The sequence below is a fragment of the Podarcis liolepis genome (assembly GCF_965112155.1).
Source record: "Podarcis liolepis genome assembly, chromosome: 8".
Taxonomy (NCBI): domain Eukaryota; kingdom Metazoa; phylum Chordata; class Lepidosauria; order Squamata; family Lacertidae; genus Podarcis; species Podarcis liolepis.
In genome coordinates, this window is record NC_139560.1 from 41,610,778 (window position 1) to 41,629,851 (window position 19,074).

The window sequence follows — 19,074 nt, forward strand, 5'->3', positions numbered from 1 at the left end:
TAATGTGAAAACTGACTCTTTTGTGAAATGCAAGTAGCAGATATAAGACAGTGTCATTTGTGAGGCAATGGGTCTACATTGAGTATTTCACTGGATGGCTTAGGGGTGACTGAAGATCAATAGTACAAAATATAAGTATTGTCAAACCAAATATAATTGCACGAATAAACAAACAAAAAAGAGTATTTATCTAAGACTATTTATTCTGAGTTTGTATTTCTTTACTTAATTTATGTCCTGTATGTTCAGCATAGGTTTATGTTTGCAGGGTTGCTAACTGAGCAAAAATCCAACAGTACACTTTAAATAAATAAATAAAACAACAGAGAATGTGTAGATTGTATAGATCATTTTTAGAAGTAAAAGCAGGCTAGGTAGATTATCAGTCAAGTATATCAGTCAAGTCAATAGTGGAATGATAATAAAGATGACTAGTACTAATGCACACCCTTAATTTTTTTTCTTTGGGGGGGTTAATTCTTTTGAAGATGGGGAAATTCACAGTCAAGTAGGTGAATAAACATTACATACTGCTTAAACACTAAGGCTGTCATCATTACAACTCTCCAGGTAAAATACATACAAAGAAAATGTGAGAATGCTTTGATATGCATTCAAGTAAAAAGGACAGCATGCTCTTCAATTCCAATATGATTATGAAATAAGACTCAAATCAGGCATGTTCCTGTAATGGGCCAAATTCAGCATTGTGCTCTTCCAGTTGTTCCGTCTGTTGCAAGCATTCCAGCTTGCCAGATGAAAATATACCATCTCTTCTTCCCTGGCACACCACTCTGTGGGTTCTCATGACCAGTGGCGTAGCGTGGGGGGTGCAGGGGGGGCCGGCCGCACCGGGCGCAACATCTGGGGGTTAGGGTTAGGGGGCGCAAATCCACGGGTTAGGGGGCGCAAATCCACGGGTTAGGGGGCGCAAATCCACAAGTTAGGGGGCGCAAATTACTTGCCTTGCCCCGGGTGCTGACAACCCACGCTACGCCACTGCTCATGACACACACACATCCCAAGGCAATTTCAGGGGACATATGAGGGAAGAAGAAGGGGAAAAGAAAGCCCTGTTTCACAACTGGAAGTCCTGGCGCAGGGCTTCTGCCGCTGGTTAGGTGAATCCTGCCCAGTGCTTCCATAGCACTTACAAGTGTTCACTTCACATTCATCATCTAGCTGTAATGCTTACAACAAGACTGAAAGGTAAGTCAGTAGTTGTGCCACCCATAATTCAGAGGGTGGGTGGCTGAGGCTAAGAGAGAATAACTTACCAAGGGCTACCTGGTGAGTTCATGGCAGAGGTGAAATTTTAACCAGGAGCTCCCAAATTCATAGCTCAGTCTCATATCCACTATATTACACCAGATCTTGTCTGTCGTGGGAATATACTAGTGTTTCTTCAAAATGCATCCTTAAGAGCAGGGATGGCTAAACCTCTTTTGGCCCCAAGGCCATATGCAGCTACCTCAGCACTGTGTCTGCTTGAATTCCCTGCTTTCCTGGCTGCTGCCAAAATCAGTGAGGTGTTGGGAAAATAGGAAACTTTGTTGAGTAGGGCTGGAAGGCCACCCAAACGGGGTTAACCACCCCGGCTTACGAATACCCACGTACAATATTGGTGGAAGGATGTAGTTGAGGATCAGTGGCTGAACTGCAGCTTTAGTTTCTAACTAGTTTTCATTTTTCATCTTGATAACCTCCATTTCCACTTTCTGTTGAAACAAAATACATTTCAATGAACCAACTCTCCAGTCTATGTGCTGCTTGTAAGCACTGTTGTTGACCTGGCGATGATCCTTGTAATTCTTATTATTCTCTCTCCCTTTCTTTCTTTCTTTCTCTTTCTCTCTCTCTCTCTCTTTCATAGTCACGGCCTATTCCCTCACACCTTACTTCAGCAGTAGCAGAGAGTATCCTGGCTTCAGCCTGTGAAAGCGAAAGCAGAAATGCTGCGAAAAGAATGCGCTTGGATCGACAGCAGGTATGGGCGTTGGGGGTGAAAGTCTCATGATCCATACCCAGGACTCAGTGGACTGATCAAGCAATAATCACAGACTTTGTAAAATGTGTTCTGTGGAGACATAAGAGGTTCTCCATAGCGGTTGCAGAGAGAGCAGAAAGTGGTAGCAAGGCAGATGGGCTTCAAAATGTTTGTTTTCTGGCATGCTCAGCTGTCAGTTTAATCGTGAATGCCAACGTGTAGCATGGCTGAAGAACATGCTGTGAGCTCTTCTTTATATCAGATCTGCCTCCAGCCTTCATACTGATCATACTTTATATAAAAAGGTAGAATAAATTTTTAAAAAAACCCATGAACTGTTAATTAAGATAAATTTGTGTTCATTTTATAATGTTCATCTTTTGATGTTTATAAATACCAGTTTTTAGCTGTTTTCATCAAGAATTTTAATGTTTTGTTTTATATTTTTGTAAACCTCTTAGAGGTTTTCTTACAAACAGGTATATATTTTTTGTTAATCACAAACTTACATAGTGGACAACTATAATATAGCAATAATAATGTACAGCATTATTAAGAATAAAACTCTCAAATGTGCATTTGTATTTTTGCAATTGTAGCAATCCAGTAATTCTAAAGAGTTATTTCTGTTTAGAACAGTTCAAGGATATTTTCAGCAATACTGTATCTTAAATCCCTTTCCCCTCAAAATTACATAATTCATAATGAGTTAGACCCAGTCTTGTGATTGATGGAGTTCTGTTCGCGTCCAAAAGCATGGGGGACTATTTTTCCCCAGTTCCCTCTGTTCTGAAGGAATATGGCCTTCTTCAGTAACATGAGAAGTAATGTACCAGTCATACATCGGGTTGAAGTACAGTGGTGCCTCGCAAGACGAAAAGAATCCGTTCTGTGATTCTCTTCGTCTAGCGGTTTTTTTCATCTTGCGAAGCAAGCCCATTGAAGGATTAGCGGATTAGCGCTATTAGCGCTATTAACGGCTTTTAGAGGCTTTTAGCGGCTTATCTGCTGATCGGATCAGCTGATAAGCGGCTTAGCGGCTTAGGAAAGGGGGGGGGGAAGGAAAAAAAACCAGCAGGAACTCGCAAGACATTTTCGTCTTGCGAAGCAAGCCCATAGGAGATTCGTTTTGCGAAGCACCTCCAAAACGGAAAACTCTTTCGTCTAGCGAGTTTTCCGTCTTGCGAGGCATTCGTCTTGCGGGGCACCACTGTAGCTTCGGGTTGAGTGTTTTCAGGTTACGCTCCACGGTGACCCGGAAGTAACGGAAAGCGTTAGTTCCGGGTTTCGCTGCTCGCACATGCGTAGACGCTCAAAATGACATCATGCGCATGCACAGAAGCGGTGAATCGTGACACGTGCAGATGCGCAGACGCGGGTTGCGTTCGCTTCAGGATGCAAACAGGGCTCCGGAACGGAATCTTTATTCTAATGGGGGGGGGGTTGGCTTGAGGGTGCTGTCACACAATCAGGGTGCCATTACAACACAGTATAACGCCTGTTTGAAGATGCCTTAGTAAATCTTGCTATGCTTGATATAGCAGCAGCCAGTGAGGAGGGGTGGCACTCTAGGCCTGGCCTCCCAGCATAAGCATTGCTATCATGTACTGGGATGGTGCAGACACACCTTTGCAGGGGACCTGGTATGCTGCCATGAGGCCAGGACTATGGCACACCCCTACCTACTTCTAGTTTGATAGAAAATGAGAAGAGAAAACCACTAGACCTCCAGACTTATGAGAACAAGTGGGCTAATTGCCTGAGATAAAGTTTGCACTGCAACCAGAACAAGTATGATTTTGCCTGGAAAACTCAATTTATTTTGGCTCCTCGAAAAAAAGAGGGGGTGGGGTGGGGTGGGGCAGATTTTACATGGGTCAAAATATACTGAGTTATTCAGTTTAACTGCCTCATGATACTGTGGGGTTAATGCATTTTTATTCTGGGAGCAGATAATGATCTCAGAACACTTAGTGTTAATGGGGTTTAATGAACCAAAACAAGAGCCAAACAGCATCTAGTCCCTGTTTAGAGATAAAAATTTCCATCTCTACTGATCACATCAACTCTATAACCTTATTGAAATTGAAAGGAATTCTTGGGCACTATGATATGCCAAAACACTATTCCGTAATTTGAGCTTTCAAGTTTATTGCTCATAAAATTTAAACTAGGTCAAGCCCAGAAGAATTAAAACTAATGAAAAACACAAGATTGTGTCAAGATATTTTTACTAGTTTATGTGCAAAAAATGACCCCGCCCAATGAGACTGAAACACTAAACAGAATACCCCCAATCCTGTCCCAGTTATACACAGCTAGTAACATGCAATACTTGATGGAACTGGAAGAGGATATGCATTCCCACCTACATGAAAACTGCATCCTTCCAGTTCAATTCTTGCACCTGATGTGCTTTCTTTAGAATTCCTAAATACAGTGTCTCTTTTTTGCCTTTCCAAAACAATACACCGCACTTCCTCTAATGATATTGAGTGGGGAGTCTATTCTGGAATCTAAAATAGAATCTAAAAGATTTCATTCAGCTGTTAATAGAACAGATTCAAAATCAAACTATGTAATAAATTACTTTAGATCTTTTAGAGCAGGTTAGACTGTTATTGATACAATTAACTTAGGATGGTGTATGCACTCACTGTGGCCAGAGAATTGATGGAAGACCTCTTAAATGTTACCACATATCCTTCCTGCCACATATTCAAGGATATAAAAAAATAGGGTGAGTGATCTTTGATAAGGTTAGGTTTAGGCAGGAAGTTGCACTTGATGGTGCATTTTGTCTATTCCACATTTATATGACTCCCTGTGGTTTAGTGGTAGTTTTTTAAGTGCAGGAGCTCCTAATGACAGCCCCATGCAACTGTAATGCAACAATATCAGACTATAACCCACCATAGAAAACAATACTGATGGCACTATTGTTTACCAAAACTTGTCAGAAGCCTTTACTCCACTTTCAAAAAACCATCAGAGGTTGGTTACCCACCTCCTTAGGGAAGAGAAAAATATAGGGTGGTTGCTGAAAGAGCCCAATTTTGAGCTAGTACTGTCCAAAACTGCCTCCAAGATGTCACAGACAGTAAGGCCTGCTAACAAGACCAACTGGTGAGTGGGTTTATACAGGAAGATACACTCCTTAAGAAGTCTTAAAGTGCAAAGCTTTCAAGACATGGTGGATTTTATACACTCCAGCTTTATGTTTATAACATACGGAACCATGAGGTCCATCTCTACGGGCGTTAGAAAGAGCCTTTCCACATCCAATGAACACGTGGAAGGGGGAGTAGGAAAATGCAGAGAATTGCCCTTAGTGAGATGGGAATTCTTGCCCTTCGTCAGGCACAGAAAACATACAGCTGAATGTGGGGGGAAAGGAGGTGTGATCCAGCCCACATAGTCTCTTCACAAATTCAATGAACCCTGATAGCAAATTGGTGTGTCACAGGGCATGAGGGCCAGATCATTTCATGTTCCTTACAGACCCATGATTCTATGATGACTTTCCTACCGTTATTTTCTACCACTTCCTAGCACCCATGGGGATGAACTTTCTAGCTGCCAAAGTAATTCTTGCTTTTTGAAAGAATCTCAATTGATTCTTCCAGCAAAAAATAATATAATATATATATTTTCTTTGCCTGCCACTTATATCTGCATTTAGAGCTGAGTTTCCCATGACACAAAACATAGGAGTGGGGAACTGGATTGGTGGGCTGAATTCTGACCTCCCCAGAACTATTCCTACAGGCCAATTTAATGGGGCGGGGGGCAGGGGTGACTCTACCCCATGTCAGCCACCTGACATCACCAGGTGAAGCATTTTCCTTTGCCTATGTGGTTTTAAAATCAGTTTGCACGGACAAATGCACAGTGCTTTGCAGGCACCAACAATCAGCTGATTGGTGATGCCTGCAAACCTTCCTTTGCCTGTTCAGTTTGAAATCAAACCACATGGGCAAAGGTACAGGACTTTGCAAGTGTCACTGGTCAATGTCTGCAAAGCCCACTTTCAACATAGAGCCATATTATATGACTTATCAGGTTCAGGGCAGGCAGGTGGGGTTTATGGAAAACAGCCTTGCAGACCAAATTAGAAATCCTGCTGGGTTCCATTAGGCCCACAAGCCAGAGATTCTCCAATGTTGCTTTTTAGAGCAAAGATTGTGGGCATTGATAGGCTGAATAGAGCTGACTATACTGTAGCTACACCCGTAAATGACAATTTCTGCTACAAGACATCTATAACCTGCCAGAGTTCTCATGTTTTCTTTCCGACAGATAAAAGTGTCAATTAAAAAACTTGTATGTGCTTGTTTCACATTTCCTTTAACCTGTTTTCAAAGTAGTGCAAGGAAAGTCTATTGAATAACAATATGTCTTCTTCATTCAAGGAGAAAAATGCAGCAGTGATTTGACACTGTCCGCTGAACCATTGTTCTTGCAGGATGAGACTGCTCCAGCTGACAAACCATATAAACAGGAACCAACCCAGGTCACTTACTCAACATCAGCTGTTTCCAGCACACAGGAGGTGTTGTACATAAATGGAAATGGGACCTACAGTTACCATAGTTACAGAGGGTTAGGAGGAGGTTTGCTAAATCTCAGCGATGCTTCTACCAGCGGTGAGTTTTATTTATTTTTTACCAGATTTCTGCATTTATATTTGCATGCATGAATCTCCCCTCCCCCCGCCCAATCCTGGCAGTGTTTAAGATGAAAAACATTGCATGTTTTTGTTACAGACTATAAATTATCCAATATATTCCATATCTGTGGACTTAAGTACTCCTGTGCTAATACAGTCTTAATGGGCACAAATTACTTCAGATGATTTTAACCAGCCATTCCTTGTCTGAGAGAAAAAACCTATCTCTATATAATACAGGATGGAGAGTACTGCTCACTCACATCAAATTGAAAAGGATAAGCATTGCTCCCAGAAGATGTTTCGATTCTTTCGGAACACATGGAACAGGGAGTTCCACTTATGGAGAACAGGCACCTTAAAGGGCTTGTTTGTATGCTTTCATTAATACTTCACACACAGAGAGCATCACGAAGACGTAGGCCTGATTGGCACAGGATCAAATCTAAGTGATTATAATCCCCTTGTGGTGGTTGTTATTTGCATTATAGCCCACCTTTTTCTCCAAGGAGCTCAAATGTAGCATACCTGGTTCTTCCTCTCCTCATTTAATCCCCACAACAACCCTATGAAATAGGTTAGGCCAAGAGTTACTTGCCTGAGGTCAGACAGTGAGCTTCATAGCTGAATGGGAATTTGAACCCTGGTCTCCCAGGCCTAATAGTTGAAGCAGCAACTTATTGGAATGACGGCTGTATTTCATCCTGATCCTCATACATGTTTATTCAGAAGTGAGCAGTTAGTTTAATGGAACTTCCTTCCCATCAATTATGCTTAGCACTGCAGTCCCAATGGAGAAAGACAAATGTATTAGACCATTGTTTCAACTGGTAAAAGCAACTATAACACTAAGGCAACACTTATTAATAAAATTTCATCTCTAAGGATTACAAATGAGTGGCAGTGTAATTTGATAATGGATACTGTAACTGTTAGTATTCTTAAACTATAGGTACCATAATTACGCTGATTTCAAAATAAAATAAAAGCACAGAGTTTAAAAATCATTTTTTCAGCTTTACTGACTATAATTAATCCATCAATTGAGAAACTGGTTAAAAAGAAAACACAAAGTATACATACTACGCAAATTTTAATGAAAAGCAGCTCAGGACACTGTGGTTTTAAGTGGAGGCGTGGTAGGAGCTGCTTAACCCAGCCCCTGCTGAGAAGAGAAAGAAATGTGCCAGTTTTATTGCGGTTCTTCCTAGCCTGGCCAGGCCTGCAAAGATATTAACAGCAATGCAGTGAGTGGAATCTTCCTGTATTCTTCTCCATAGACACAGTGAAAGGTGGTGGTTGCGATTCCCAAAGCATCCTGAAAGCATCTGACAGGAGGTGAACCCAAACACCTGCTTGTCTAACATTTTCAGCTGAAAGTAGAACACATAAGCAACATGCACCTTTTTCAATAACAAGGTGGTGCCTTCATCTCCCAAACTGTATCACAGCCAAAAAAAATTTAAACAAATATCTACTTAGGCTTCTGCAAGGGGCTTCTGGATACAAAACCTTTTAATATTCTTCCCTTTCCAAGCTGAGCCCCTGCTCATAGACGGTTTCAGAAAGACTTCTCCGTTTCAGAAACAGTATTCCGCGCAACAAATAGGGGTCTGCTTTCCCCCCTTGTTTTAAAGGAAGGTGTAAATGGACCCTAGTTTATGAATCTAGTTTCATGGTTCTTTGGATCCTGGCCACAGTTAATTCCCAGAACCAAAAAGTTATTTTACGTCTTATCACAGTGTCTAGACAGCCTTGCACTTTTTAGAATTATCTATTGCTGTTATAAATTATTGTCTATAATATTAATGATCAACTTAAAGGTAATGGTTGGATTTACCAGGGCCTATTGTCTCCAACAGACTATTAAGTATCCAACTGGGTGTCCCATTCTAGGAGCTGAGGTGGGTTATTGCAGAAATAACTCACATATGGCTTTGCTACTCATGAGCCATCAGTGCTTTGATCAGTGAAATAAGCTGCCGTATCATATATCTGACCTGCATTTTAGAATTCTAAGTAATTGATGCTGCCAATGAGTAATTTATGAGGCAATAACTACCTCATGTTAAATCTTGCAAGTCATTTGTCCAGCAGTGTATTTAATGTCAGATTTACTCAGCAGCTAATATGATAAATGAACGTCTAGCTCTTGGAGGAGATTCGCAGTGCTTGTAGCATTTTGAATGATTTAGTTAAAACAAGAACTACTTAGCTTCCAAAAATATGTGATGTCTATGCAACTTAAATGAATCCATAAACCATAGTCAGTTACAAGTTACAAAATAAATGACTGACTGAGTCACCTCACTGATGGCTAGAGAAATGATATCCAGTGAGCATTGGAAATGATGTGACAGGGAAGATTTTTTAACATCAGGTTTAATTTGCTGCTCTAGAAGAAACTGTACTTCTGTACGCATGAGAGAGCAAGCAATGCTGACTCACAAAAATGTGCAACAAACACTGGCAGCTGGTGACTTTTGGAGCTGGTAGAGCTACAGATTTTTTACCCCATGCCGCCAGCTACAACAAAGTTTTCTGCCTGCACACCCATACACATGTACCAAATAGCAAGGGGAAATAAATTCAAGTGCCATTGAGAGCATGCGTCATCACTATTGCCTTAAATGATCTCAAGGCCAGCAACCACACACACACACACACAAACACCAAGAAAGTAAGGCAGAGACAAGTTGTATCCAATGCTGTCTGTGCGTGCACCCTCAAAATTTGCACCGAAGGGTAGGAAGACTCCCTAGATTTTGCAGGTGGCCCATATTTCTACTTTTGTGTCAAAACTTGCATTTGAGAGGGGAGTATTTTTAAAATAAAAAACAATAAATGCAAACCATGCAAAAATAAAAACTGCTTTACATTCTCAAATCACAGGCAGCTATACTGGAAGCCACGTGGGGCTATTTTGTAAGACTCCAGGAAACTATGCATTCCCTGAGGTGGCCCAGAAATTTACTGCTTGATGAAACTGGGGACCCTGTACCAATCCTCTGGATGCTATCTATTTGACATTGCCTTTGTTATTATGATGATTCACATCATATCCCACTGTGCCTATGGAAAGCTCTAAATAGTTTACATAGGGTTTCCAGGCATTCTTCTGTATAGGCACTGGTCAGGCTGAGACCCCATTGCCTTTATAAATGCGGCATCATACGCCCTCTGGCTCAGAATACAGTGGGTGAGTGTGGGCTAAGGGTGGATCGGAGCAAGTGTCTGTCTATACACTGCCATTTACTTTGGTGCTATGTAAACAGTAAGAGCAGTAGCAATGATGAGGGGTGCATTACTTAAGTTTGTTCTTGGGTATGATGATACCCCCTCCAGACAAGAAACCACCCCCCCCTTGCATACATGCACGTTTGCTTTGTTGCCATCTATTTATGGTTTAAAAATTGAGACTTCTGGAACTAGAAGACCGTTTTGTGCACAACCACATTAGCATCATCACTTTGATAACAGAATTGTAATGGTAAGGTTGGTAAAAGCTAAATAAAGTAATATATGAACTAATGAAACAAGTCACCAATTGCCATTTTCAGAGGAGTAGCCATGCTAGTCCACTGCAACAAAATGAGCAAAGTCTTGATGGACCTTTAAGACTAACAAATTTATTATGGAATAAGTTGACACAATAAATGCGCCAATCAAGCAATCACTAATTTTAACCTTCAGTCCTTTGTCAAATTGTCTCTTAGTACGCATGTACACAACTGCACCATAAGCCATGTTTGTCCCTTTTTGCTTGTACATTTGGTCTCTTACTGAGATGTGTCTAGCAAGTAGCAAGTCACGATTAGGGTTGCCTGATGTTTCACCAGCTTCCATTTGTCAATTGCAGGTCCAACTGATCTCAGTATGAAAAGACAGTTAGCAACCACTTCTGGATCTTCCAGCAGTAGCAGCTCCAGACCTCAGCTGAGTCCAACTGAAATTAATGCAGTACGGCAACTGGTTGCAGGATACCGAGAATCAGCTGCATTTTTATTGCGTTCTGCAGATGAACTGGAAAACCTTATTTTGCAGCAGAACTGAGACATCAGCATCCTGCTGACCTAGTTTTATCACAGAATTTCCACTAATGACATTTTGATCTCCCAGAGCAGATCTTTCAATTACTGCACAGTCTTGTTGACGAGTTGATTACCATAATGCCACATTGTTCTTGATGTTCTTGGTGTGTTAGGGTTCTTCAAGTGAACTTGGACCTCTGATATCTCTGAGGTATTTTTAATATATCCAGCCTATTGCTTTATGTTTGTTTGTTTTTGTGTATCAGCATCAACAGCAAAAAGTGGCTAGAAATGCTAAACTCGTTCTAACACGGATGGAAGTAGAAGATGCTGGGGGTTCAAAATTGGTCCAAAATCCAAGTGCAATATTAGTGGAATGTGCTATTGACTCAGTGGACTCAAAGCTGCATTATATGGCAAAATGTTGCCAAATGCCCTGTTGTTAACAGGATGCAATTGCAATGAAAAGGATCTTGTATTTTAAAGAAAATGTAATTTTTATAGAAAAAAAACAAGACAAAAATGTTGGTTCTCATTCTAAATTGATCATTTTTACTTTGGTAAATTTTTCACTGATTTTTCAAATAATGTTTTGAGGAGTTATTGTTAAGTCCTCTTCTCTGAAATCTCTGTCCCCCACTCCAATCCACATCTGTTCCACAGCGAGTACCTTTTTGTGCTGGGCAGCCCATTCCCTGGTGGATCCCAATATACGTAAATATCTCTGGAGTGACTTCCAAAGGAAGTAGACATTTCCTGAACTTAAACCATTTTTGCCTCCATTTCATAATGAGTTGCAGCTTTATTAGCAATTAATAAAGATGTGAGGGTTGTTTTTAAAAAGGCATATCATTTTTTAAAAATTTCTTTTTTAAAAGTGGTTTCCTACAAGCTAGCTCACTTAACTCCAGGATTGCTGCTGCTGCTGTCTTGTACAAGTCCTTCTAGTAGTGAATGGATGTAGATGATTGAATGTGAAGAGGTTGCAAGTGACAATCGGAAAATTTGCACTCTTGTGTGTATTTATTTCTTTATTTCTTTTTAAATGAATACATAACTGAAAAGGGCCATTGACACTTCTGATGTGATTTTATAATGTTAACACTGAACTAAAAACTGTACAAAAATTGTAAAGGATGCAGCTGCCACTTAAGCAAAGTCCCCTTCTCCTGATTTCCCCAACCCCAAATTTCTTATTTTATGATGTCAAATACACATCAATTGTGTTTTTGTTGTGCGCTAAGGAAAGCTTATTTTTTATGTATTTAGAGAGAGGTATTTTAGTTCTTGCTTATTGTAATATCTGTTCTGATGTTTAGTTTTTGTTAAATAACAAGTTCCTTGTGCATTCCTGAATTTGCCTTATTTTGTGTACAATTTTTATGTAATTTGGTTTTTGACAATGAGTTTAAGGCATCAGTGATATTTTCTATCTACTTGTTACATATAGTTTTTCAAGTAATGACTGTGATTGTGACAAAGTAATGTGCACTTTTTCTTGTAACTGTGGACATTGCTATGCTTTTTTCCCTTTAGTGTTTCTAGAATTACTGTTGCTTACAGTTATGTTTTAAAAAAAACAACTTTTGTGATACTGTTGGTGAATATCAATGTGAAAAAGCCTATTGAAATGAGTGTTTTGGAGATATCTAAATACACAAATCTTTCTTTTAAGTTGTGGACTTTGAGTTCACAAATTTAAATGAAATTTTTTAAAAAAGAGGGCTGGGAAAAATTCCTCTGTTTTTGTTTGGGTAAATAAACAAACATCTGTGTTTCAATACAGGCCTGTGCAACAATGTTTTAGCATACTGAAAGGTTAATATTTTCTGAACACTGTTGTCTTCTAAAACAGGAAGCTGCAGTTTAAAATCCAATTTAGACGAGAAGTTGGAGAAAATTGCTAAAGAAATATGTGTCTGAGTGGATAAAGTGGTTAGTTAAGTACTATTTAGAGGCATGTTTGGCATAAATCTTGCAGCCAATCTTGTCTACATTTTAGCTGAGGTCAAGACCACTCAATCTCGCTATTTTGAGTTCCCCTTCTATATGCCAAGAGCGTGGTGCAAGGAGCTTTGCTGCAATATGCATTTATAACACACTCCCAGCATCCTGGTCCCTGCTGGCTGTTCCTTTACTACCTGTTAGGGATGCAGCAATATTTTGGCCATTCACGATAAGCTGAAACTTTCCTGAGCTTTGTCTACAAATATAGGCAAATGTAAAGGACCCCTGACAGTTAAGTCCAGTTGCGGACAACTCTGGGGTTGTGGCGCTCATCTCGCTTTACTGGTCGAAGGAGCCGATGTTTGTCCGCAGACAGTTTTTCCAGGTCATGTGGCCAGCATGACAAAGCCGCTTCTGATGAACCAGAGCAGAGCACGGAAACGGCGTTTACCTTCCCACCGGAGTGGTATCTATTTATCTACTTGCACTTTGTGCTTTCGAACTGCTAGGTTGGCAGGAGCAGGGACTGAGGAATGGGAGCTCACCCCGTCACGGGGATTTGAACCACTGACCTTCTGATCGGCAAGCCCTAGGCTCTGTGGTTTCGACCACGGCGACACCTGCATCCCAGTCCAGAAACATACAGCAGCACAATTCTCTCCAGACCCCTTGCAAACACAAGGCCCTGAGAAAGAGCGGATCGGTGAGTACATCTGGTGAGCAAAGGAAGGCCTCTGCCAATCGTGAGCAGAACATTATCATAAATCAGAAAGGTAAACTAACTTATCAAAAAGCACACTGCCACTGGTAGCTGCATCACAAATGATAAATCCACATTATTTGGCCTCCTTATGTAAAATACAGTGGTACCTCGGGTTACATACGCTTCAGGTTACAGACTCCACTAACCCAGAAATAGTGCTTCAGGTTAAGAACTTTGCTTCAGGATGAGAACAGAAATTGTGCTCCGGCGGCGTGGCAGCAGTGGGAGGCCCCATTAGCTAAAGTGGTGCTTCTGGTTAAGAACAGTTTCAGGTTAAGAACAGACCTCTGGAACGAATTAAGTACTTAACCCGAGGTACCACTGTATATTGTCTCCTATTCTACATTTGCAGCAGTCAAGTTACATTCTCTAACTCAGCCACATAACCAAGAATAGAAAATCAGTAGGAAGCAATTCTATGCTTTGGGATGAGCTACACACACCAGAGACATATGAGCATAAGGCTCAATGAGAACCTCTTCTGTCTCAAGCTTGCCTTCTGCCATGTCTGCACTAACCATTGTTTGCAACAAGAAGCCCACTTTCTTCTCCAGGTGACTGGCCTGCAAAGTGCTTATGCCTCTAAGTTACCAGTGTATAAAAAAAGAGTGCTATGGAGGGAGGACAAGTGCTGTTGTGCTCAGGTTCTATTTGCCAGCTTCCCATAGGTATCTGACCAGACACTGAGAGAAAAGGATGCTGGGCAAGATGAGACTTTGGCTTCCTCCACTAGGGCTCTTATCTTCTAACAAGAGGCAAAGGGGAGCACTGAGGCTAATGCAGATCTTCCCCTGTGCGTACAGCTTACCCCTTGCATTATTGTTGACATCATATTATTTTCTCTTTACAGTATCAGAAGATAATAAAGGTATGTGTATCAGCTGGGAAATAGTGTGCTTTTTTATAATTCAGAATACAATGGTTTACATAAAATGGTGCCATGCCCTTCAATGAAGAATAGCAGATCTAATCAAATTTTGTCTCTACCCATTTCTGCGGTAGTGTCGTCAACTGCTCCTGTACGTGCCTTTAGCAGCTTTGTGACAAGAAGAAATTGGGCAGCTGATGTTTTTTCTCCAATCTGAAGATGCAATGGGGGGTGGGAGCTTGATTTGATGAATGTCCCTATGTGGTATTAAAGTACTTAGAATGTTCTATCCCAGTTTCAGTTTTTAAAAATTAATACCTTGCCTCGACATGCAACTATAAAACGTCTATCTTTTTTATCTGCAGTAGCAATCTTACAATGAAGAGCAAGGTCGTGCAACTCACAGTACACAATGTTTGATATTATAGAGTACAGCTTCTGTTTATTTTCCTCTCTCGTGCTTGCTGTACAATGGACATGTTCTGTATCGTCATGTGACCCATTATGCCATCTACTTTGTGAGTGCTATCTTGCACTTTCATAGAAGTCTTTGTGCTGGCTGCAGAAACGAAGTGCAATAATGACGTACTGGTCTTTCCAAAACACCACAGCATGTTAGCCAAGGAAAATATTTTATAAGTAGTGCATGGTGAAATGCTCTTGGACCCATACTATTGTGCCTGAAATCATAACTTTCTGTGTAGGTCCAGTATTGTGCCAGCCCCTCAAATTTTAACACACTGATAAGAGTATTTGCTCTTGATAATGTAGTTCTCTATATCCAGCTTTTCCTGTCATCCAAGTTGTGCTGTCCCTGTAACTGCCTCAGCAATTTCAGTTAAGATGTTCTTATGCCCTGACTCTGGACATTTTTGTGTTTTTTTGAGGCAGACACGTTAGGTGCTAATTACACAATGTCTGATGAAGCAGTATCTCCAGAATGTGTCCAGGTCTCAGTTGCTGCCTTCTGCTTTTTGAAATAATTGCTGATATCCATACCTAAACAAACAGAAATGATTCTGCTCCTCTGATTTCTCTCTAGCAATTCTATATAAAAAACTCTCATGCCTTTCTTTCAGCCTTCAATGAATCAAAACAGGAGGACTAAATTTCTGTTTCCCAAGAAGCAGATCAGCAATTTCACATCTGAGTTCTTGCTTCTGTTCCTCATACTGCCTTCCTGAGAAAGTTAGTCCAGGCACAGGAATCTACTGTGCAGTGAAGACAAATGCAAAGACAGAAATTCTGGCTCTCTGCAATCGTGTGTGTGTGTGTGTGTGTGTGTGTGTGTGTGTGTGTGTGTAATGTCTGACTGGCTGGAACAATCTTTGTTCTATTATACTTTCATTGGATACTTCTAGATGTTTATTTAAAGTTATGTTCTGTGCATTTCCAAAGGTCAGTCATATGCCAATTATACTGCAAGAAATCTCTGGCCAGTTATTCCACTGCCTACTGAAATCAAGTAAAGCACCATTTTGTGAAGTTCTACATGATTAGTTCTGTGTAACCAATGTCTTTTCAGCAGCTCCTGGCATATGTGGTGTACCTGTAGCTTTAAAATTCTTAACTGGTGACAGCCTGGGGTCCTGTACCCTAGGTGACCAATTAAGTCCCACCCAGAGGCACTTAATGAGGTGGAGAGACTTGTTAGTGGCAAGAGAAAGTAAAAACTGAAGAGGCATGTGAAGGAAAAGTTTTGGGAGAAACAGACTGGCTTCTTCTGCCTTTGCCAAGGGGAAAAATGAATGGAAGGAAGATTTTTTAAAATTCTACAAAGACCAATGCTCTCCACATGATTAAGGGGCAGTGGTGCTGCAAGGCTTGTCCTGCTCTCAATATTGTGTAGCTCCACCTTCGGCACAGTGAAAGAATCCTAGAAATCTATGTGTAGACCCCAAATACAGACATTCATGTCTAATATTTGGACATCACTGGAGGGGCCAATCAATGTGACTCTAAAAGGTTCGGCCAGTGGCATAATCCCACTCCTGCTTGATCATGTAGAACCCCTTCAAATGCATAAAGGGTCTTAAGGGCTGGGTCAGATGTTGTTTACTTCATGATGAAGAATCTCTAACTCTTGGTTCCTCCAGCCAGTTTTGGGTAGCTGGAGCTTTCTTTCCCCATGTCCCGGTCAGAGACCTAGTGGAAGCAAATAAATCACCCCACCAGATGCTTTCCTTTTTATCTTTCTGGTGGTGGAAGCTGCTCATCCCCCTTTCAGTTGCAGACTTTGAGAAGGATGAGCAAGTTCTGCTATGTGTATGTCTGAAAGCCACCTGGCATAAATAAAAAGGCATGCATGCCTCTCTTAATTCTGTCGTGAGACTCCAGGAAACCCACTTTCTGCACAGTGTTAATAAACTGATTATGTGATGCCTACTCTGGAATCTGCTGCCAGTATGACATTTCCCCTTGGCAAATGTGGACAGTCACTCGAAAACATTTCATTGAGTGACAGGTGTGTGGGTAGGCCTGAATTGTCTCAAGTACCATGACACTGGGTTTTAACAGTGACAGGAGTTATGTGACTATCTGAATGTTCTTTCTTAATCTTTCAACACTGCTTCTCATATCCAGGATTCTCATAGACATGGAGGACAAGGCTGTCAATTGCTGCCAGTGATGATGGCTATGCACGCCCTCAATTGTCGGAGGTGGTGTGTCTCTGAATGCCAGTTGCCAAGGAATACAAGTAAGGAAAGTACTATTACATTCATGTTATCTGGCTGGCCACTGTGTGAACAGGATGCTGGACTAGATAAGGTAGTTAGTCCACCCCCACCCCCCAGCACTCAGCTCTCACCTGTGGCTCCTAGAAGTTGTCAGCATGCATCAGTGGCCACACTCAGGAAACGGCTTTGACTGGTGGACTAAAACCAGGTGAGGGTGGCCGATGGGTCTCAAGCCTTCAGTGTGTTTGGGACTTCTCCTACATGCAAAGACAGGCTCTGGCAGATTGAGCAGATGAGGCAAATAGTGGGTCCAAGGCTCAAGAAGCACAAGCTGTAGAGGGAAATGAGGGGCAGATGGGGCTCATCAACCTGGGAAGGAGAAGGAATATTAATCCTAAACCTCCACTGCCTTGCAGCTAAATTCATTTGTGAAAAAGGCTTCAGGAATAAATCTTGAGGAAAAAATGCATACCTGCTGCCTTGTGGGACAACTTTGGGAGAAGATATGACTAAGGAGCAAACTTTACACAAAGCCAAAGTGGAGCCCCTGAGATGGTTAGATGGCATCTTGTACGCCTCCTTCCAGCAACTCCTGCAGCCAAGGTGGTGCCAAATATATTGCTCTGCTCTCTTTTGGATCACATCAGCAAAGCTGGGGGAGGTGGGGGAGGTCTTCTGGTCTGGGTAGCCCAGGATTTTCATACATGCTGCCCAGGCTTGTGCCCCAGAGAGGTCACTTCAGTGCTACTAATGCAGCAAAAACAATGTGGGAGGTGGCAGCTATAAGTTGCTGACCTCTGCAGACACAGCAAGTGCTGTGATTCTCCAGTGGTTTGACTTCACCCCCAGAGGCGCACTCCAGTTTCTTGAGATAGACACATGCCAACAAAAGAACCTTTCCCAAGCAGTGAAAGGTTTTAGAGGTGTATCATTTACTCAGGTTTCCTTTGAATGGAAGAGTCTCAGAAGACTTCCAGTGGACTGGAATATTTGAACATATTTACAGTGTATAACTTGAATATAAGCAGAGACAGACAGACTATTGAAACACTCAAAGCAAAGCAAATCCCATACAAAAGAATAGGATTAGCTTAATGAAAATGACTCACACAACACAACATAAGCAATGCTTATATGCGTAACTGAATTACTGGGGTTTCTGGGTATTATTTTATCTAAAGAGGGCAGTTCTGGTAAACAGAATGAGCCAAACTAGTCCACCAAAAATTGGCTTGCTAGGGGTAATTTATGAAAAAGAAAGCTACTGAAAGAACCGTAAGTGCAAATAAATCTAGAGCAAAGGCAAATGCAGAAGTAGAGATTTGAAGCAAGATTCTCTCCCATTCCTCCTTCTCCTGTAAATGTGGGGTGACAGGTTCTCAAAGACCCAAATTTGCAGATAAGTATACCAAGTTTTCTCATGTCATTTGTATATCACAAAAATAGCACAATAACATATCCTTGTTTATAAAACCCAATAAAATAAAATAGTAATTTTGCACATCTTTGCACATCTAAAGGAAATCTATCTTACAAAAGCTGACCTAAACTGTATACTACTTGGCAAACAGGAAGAAAAAGAAATATTCTCAGCTGCAGAGGAAGGTGGCCTCTCTTTTTTTAAAATCACAGGGTTGTGGTACCACTTTCAGTATTCATACTAATCATCTATATTAGAGTTTCAGAGCAAAAGCCAGTATTAACTTACATGACATGTGCTCTTGGCCTTGCTCTGTTGAGCTGGTTCAAAGAAACATTCAATCAGATTCCATCACATTTCAAGTTTGACTTGACAGGCAGCTAAGAAAGATAGAGCTAAGGCCAATTTCATTTTATGCCTTGATCAACTTTCTCATAACTTTCTCCTGAGTTTCAGGAGTGTTGCTATGGAGATGACTCCTTGTGACATCACAGTTGCATCATAATAAGCAAGATGGTGCTGAGCATCTGGCTGGCTTTAGCACAATTTCATTGAAAGCAGTGAGGCCAGTGTCCAAGACCTGGAGAAGAGTGGTGATTTGGGGCATCTGAGGCCAGAGAGATGCTAACCAAGAGGCTGTGCATAGAAAAGATACTGAAATAAGACTAACAATCTTTGATCCATGGAAATGACAAGACAGCATGAATGAAC

The 19,074-nt window shown here is 41.2% G+C and overlaps 1 protein-coding gene and 2 long non-coding RNA genes across 6 annotated transcripts in view; 1 reads left to right on the plus strand and 2 right to left on the minus strand.

Annotated features, from left to right (window-relative positions):
- The window catches only part of NOL4 (nucleolar protein 4), a 109,735-nt gene extending 97,267 nt beyond the window's left edge, over positions 1-12,468 (plus strand). For all 4 annotated transcript variants that reach the window (XM_083517763.1, XM_083517764.1, XM_083517766.1 and 1 more), the window contains 3 exons: positions 1,874-1,987; positions 6,453-6,633; positions 10,516-12,468. In XM_083517763.1, the coding sequence (XP_083373889.1) occupies positions 1,874-1,987; positions 6,453-6,633; positions 10,516-10,709 (489 nt within the window). In that variant the 3' untranslated portion in view covers positions 10,710-12,468. The remainder of the gene's footprint in view (positions 1-1,873; positions 1,988-6,452; positions 6,634-10,515) is intronic.
- LOC310713545 lies at positions 335-1,059 on the minus strand. Its single transcript, XR_014529329.1, has 2 exons — positions 1,001-1,059; positions 335-803 (listed from the first exon to the last, which is right to left on the minus strand). It is a non-coding gene; the product is annotated as an uncharacterized lncRNA (long non-coding RNA).
- A 1,874-nt stretch (positions 12,469-14,342) lies between the features above and the next one.
- LOC310713526 lies at positions 14,343-18,729 on the minus strand. Its single transcript, XR_014529306.1, has 4 exons — positions 18,652-18,729; positions 17,075-17,274; positions 15,177-15,264; positions 14,343-14,478 (listed from the first exon to the last, which is right to left on the minus strand). It is a non-coding gene; the product is annotated as an uncharacterized lncRNA (long non-coding RNA).
- Positions 18,730-19,074: the final 345 nt, after the last annotated feature.